The sequence below is a fragment of the Egretta garzetta genome, unplaced genomic scaffold (genome assembly GCF_000687185.1).
Source record: "Egretta garzetta isolate BGI_Z169 unplaced genomic scaffold, ASM68718v1 scaffold215, whole genome shotgun sequence".
NCBI lineage: Eukaryota > Metazoa > Chordata > Aves > Pelecaniformes > Ardeidae > Egretta > Egretta garzetta.
The window spans coordinates 1,393,218-1,397,095 of NW_009259719.1; the positions used below are offsets into that span (position 1 = coordinate 1,393,218).

General features: G+C 59.3%; 1 protein-coding gene across 1 annotated transcript in view; it reads right to left on the reverse strand.

Moving 5' to 3' along the window:
- PLXNA1 (plexin A1) overlaps positions 1–3,878 on the reverse strand; it is a 109,596-nt gene that overhangs the window by 34,679 nt on the left and 71,039 nt on the right. The window contains exons 12-14 of the mRNA XM_009639304.1: positions 1,306–1,457; positions 832–952; positions 370–506 (exon numbers count right to left, since the gene is read on the reverse strand). Of these exons, the coding sequence (XP_009637599.1) occupies positions 370–506; positions 832–952; positions 1,306–1,457 (410 nt within the window). The remainder of the gene's footprint in view (positions 1–369; positions 507–831; positions 953–1,305; positions 1,458–3,878) is intronic.

The following is a 3,878-nucleotide window of genomic DNA, read 5'->3' on the forward strand; positions in this document are numbered from 1 at the left end:
GGCTGAGCAGCTCCTGAGCGTTCCCATCGCGCGGCTGCTGCAAACAGCAGCGATTAGGGCTGATAACCAGTAATTACCGCAGGAAAATATTTAAAGAGCCGCTCCATTATCATCCCTAATCTAAAAATTATCCACTTCATGCCTCAGGGCTTTGTGCTTTTAGAGAAAAATCCCCTTTCTTTGGGCTCTTCCTGCAGCCTCTGACACACAGAGGTTTTGGGGGGAATGCCTCCGGCTACCCATGACATTTGGCTCCTGGGGTCCCTCCTGGCTCCCCAGCACAGGCTCCTGACCATTGCTCTACCTGGGGGTCGCGCTGTCTCTGGAGGTGCTCATCAGCCATCCTCCACCACCCTCCATGCCCCTCACCATGAAAAAGCGCAGGGCCGTCCCCCGATGGTCACAGAGACGTTGCTGCCGGCGTTGAGGTGGCTGCCTTCGATGGCGATCCAGGTGCCACCAGAGAGAGGACCCCGGGCTGGGACCACACGGGAGAAAGTGGGCGTCTGTCAAAGGAAAAGAACATCCCTGGTGTTGCATGGGCTGGGGACCAAATCCTGCAGCCCCAAGCAACCCCAAGAGGGTGACAGGGTTGCAGAGGAGAGAGACCTGTGGGACAGCAGCAGGGCACAGTGCTGAGGGCTTGCAGTGCCAGCAGGACCACAGGAAGGCAGAAGTGGCAGCCTTGGAGAAATTCAACCAGCATGACTCAACACCTGCCCAGAGCATCCCCACCTCCCTGCCAAGGAAGCGACGGCCAGTTTTCCAGCTCGCCTGGAAACCCACCCCAAACCACCCGGGACCGGCCCTGTCCCATGGCACGGGGCTTACCACAAAGGTGAAGCTCTTGGGGGACATGGCCCGGTAGCTGGACGAGCAGTCACGGATGCACACTTCTACCCGCGCCTCGTGGACCTTGCTCGGGCTGGCATCTCCGATTTCACACACAATCCTAAGGGATGTGAGGAAGGAGCCCTCAGTGCCCCGGCACCAAGATGCTCCCTGAGCCACGGTGGGGATGGACTAGCTTCAGAAAGGGACAGCTCTGGCACCAAGCAAAGGTGCCAGGTGCCAATAGGGTTCATGAGAAACCAAGGTGGTGGCTGTTGGCACTGCCAGCCCTAGGGGGAGCTTCCCCAAAGGCTTTGGGCTCCTCCCAGAGTGACCACAACCAGCATGTACTTCTCTCCCAGTCCGGCCCAGTCAGCCCCATGTCTTCTTGCAGCCACAGGCAGCATTTGGAGCAGCTCAACCCCCATGTACTGAGTTGACCTGGAGCATGCCCACCCCTCACCAGGCACTTACTGCTCAGCGCTGATGTACTCGCTCTCGATGGGGATGCACATCACTTTGCCGACGCGAACACCCCAGCGAATATCATCAAACTTCAGGCCCAGGTTCTCTCCGGTGATGGTCAGACGGGTCCCTCCTTGCCTGGGGCCAGTCTCAGGTGACAGCTAGGAGAGAGCACGGCCATCAGCTGAGGGAGTGGAGCTGCAGGGACACCTTGCTCAGGCAGGCTGCAGCCTGGGCAGCCACGGGATGTGTGTTACTCCCCCAGGAGCGGCGAGGACAGATGGGTTATGATAAATGCCAGCGTGTCTGCAAGGAGTACGCAGAGTGGGAAAGACCTCCTGAATAACAGCCGTGTCCACAAATCCTCCCAGGAACAAGCCAGAAGATGCCAGATGTGTCCGAGCAGAGGGCTGGGATTTGGACACCCCGCTGCAGACAGAGCCACCTCACAGGTGACAAGGACATAGGCAGGAAGGAGACAGGGCAGCATCGGCCACGGCTCCAGCTGAGCCAGGGAGGAAGCACGTGGATCTGCCTGGCTTTTAGCCAGGTCCCACATACCCAGGGATGAGGTCCCCATGTGCAGGATGTCCTCAAAGGAGAAAGTATCTCCACCAGGTCCCTGCGCATAGCAGGCAGCAGGGAGAAGGGTTTCTCTCCACTGGCAAACCCTGTGCCGAGGCTGGCTGAGAAGGGAGGGCACCACACGCCAGCGCCACGCCTCATTTACCAGGATGATGCCCAATAAAGCAGGCAGGTGTGGCCTGACAGACAGCGGCGGGATGAGGGATGAACAGAGGCATGGGCCCATCACTGCCACCAGCCAGGCAGTTTTACACTGGGACTGGGGACAGGGCTAGGTCACCGGTGACACAGAGATGGAGCAGGGGAAAAGGCAGCCACAGGCATCAGGAGAGGGAGAGTAATGGGGGCTGGGTTGGTCCAGGAGGTGCGTCCTGATGCAGGGAAAGGGACCGTTTTGTTGCGGGTGATGCCCTCCTCTGCTCGTGCTCCTGCGGCACTGGCAGAGATCCCCTCTAGCACCAGGAGGCATCTCTGCCAGCGCTGCGCCCAGCGCCTGGACAGGCTCACGCTGCGGCCGTGCTCACGCTGCAATCAAGCACATGCAAGCTCTTTGCATTCCTTGCAGAGCTGGGTGGCTGCAACCCTGGGGCCTGAGCCAGCTGGAGCCTCCTCCTCTTCCTTTTCCTCCTCCTCACCCAGGGTTAGTCCTGGATGCCACTCCCACAGCATGGAAAGGCGGACAAGCAGAGAGTGGGAAAGATGCAGCAGTGGACGCTGTCTGCATCCCCAGCCCTGACGGACCACACAGAGCTGGGGACTGGTTCTGCAGGGCCCCACTGCAGCCATCTCCTCTCTGGGATTAACCACCATCCTCCCGATTCACATCAGGCTGATCACGTTCAGCGCACTCCAGCAGGGGCAACTGGTCCCCCCTGCATGCAGGCAGCCTGCAGGACATAATCCGACGCAGCAGCAGAGCTGGGACCAGTGCCTGGTCCTCAAAACTCACAACCTGCACAGCAACAAAACCCTCCGGGGCTGTGGGGAACTGCTGTTTGCCTAAACCCAGCTCAGCCCCTGCTCGAGTCCAGGATCAGGGCTCATCAGCAGCTGCAGCCACCATCGGGCTGGGTCTTCCCCCTAAATCAAGCTCCACCAGGGCGGCTGGCAAGAAGCGGCTGTTTGTTTGGTGTTTCTAAATGAGTGTTAAAAGCTGCTCTGGCGCGTTAAGATTCCTCCTCCTCCACAGCAAAGCTGACAAGGGCCACGCATTCAGGGAGAAATGAGCCCAGGAATGAAATGACATCGTTGGCTGCCCGCGCAGGAAGGTCAGGGCTAAACAAGGTGTGCCGGAGGAGGGAGCTGGCCAGGAGAGCGGGGGCTGCCCCCAGCCTCCACCTCCAAACCCCCGGCCCCAACAAACACTGATGCTCTTCTGCTAATTGGTTTCACAGGGTCCTTTTTCATCAACAAGCAAACGGCTCCAGTGGGCGCAAGCAGTGGGCTCGCTCCCAGCTCTGGTGGCCACCGCAGGGCCAGGAGGTGCCAAGGCCGAGAGGTTCTCCCTTCCCAGGGGAACGGATATTGCTCTGAGGGTCACAGTCAGCACCAGACAGGACCCTGCAGAGGTTTGTTGGAGGCTTGTCCCTAGCACTGAGCAATGGGGTGAATGATTCTTCACCCATGGTCATCTCCCAGACGAACCCCACCATGCATGAAGACACCTGCACATGGCTAGCTGGGCTGGAAGGAGGCTCCAGGTCCTCCCAAAAATCACTGTAGGAGACTCCTCTTTTCCCCCCTCACCCTGTGCTGCCCTCTCCACACCAGGCTGCTCTCTCATTTCTAAGCCTGCTCACTGCCTGGGGTGCGGGACAGGGGCTGCGGGAAGGGGCAGGCAACAGGCAGGCTGCTGGAGGAGCATCACATGCACGTCCACACCAACCACCAGCTCCCACGGCACTAATGCAGAGCAGCACCAAGGTCAAGCCCACCTGCTAACAGATCTGTTTCTGCTGCACCTGCAATTACTGCAAAAATTCATAATGATTCAGGGC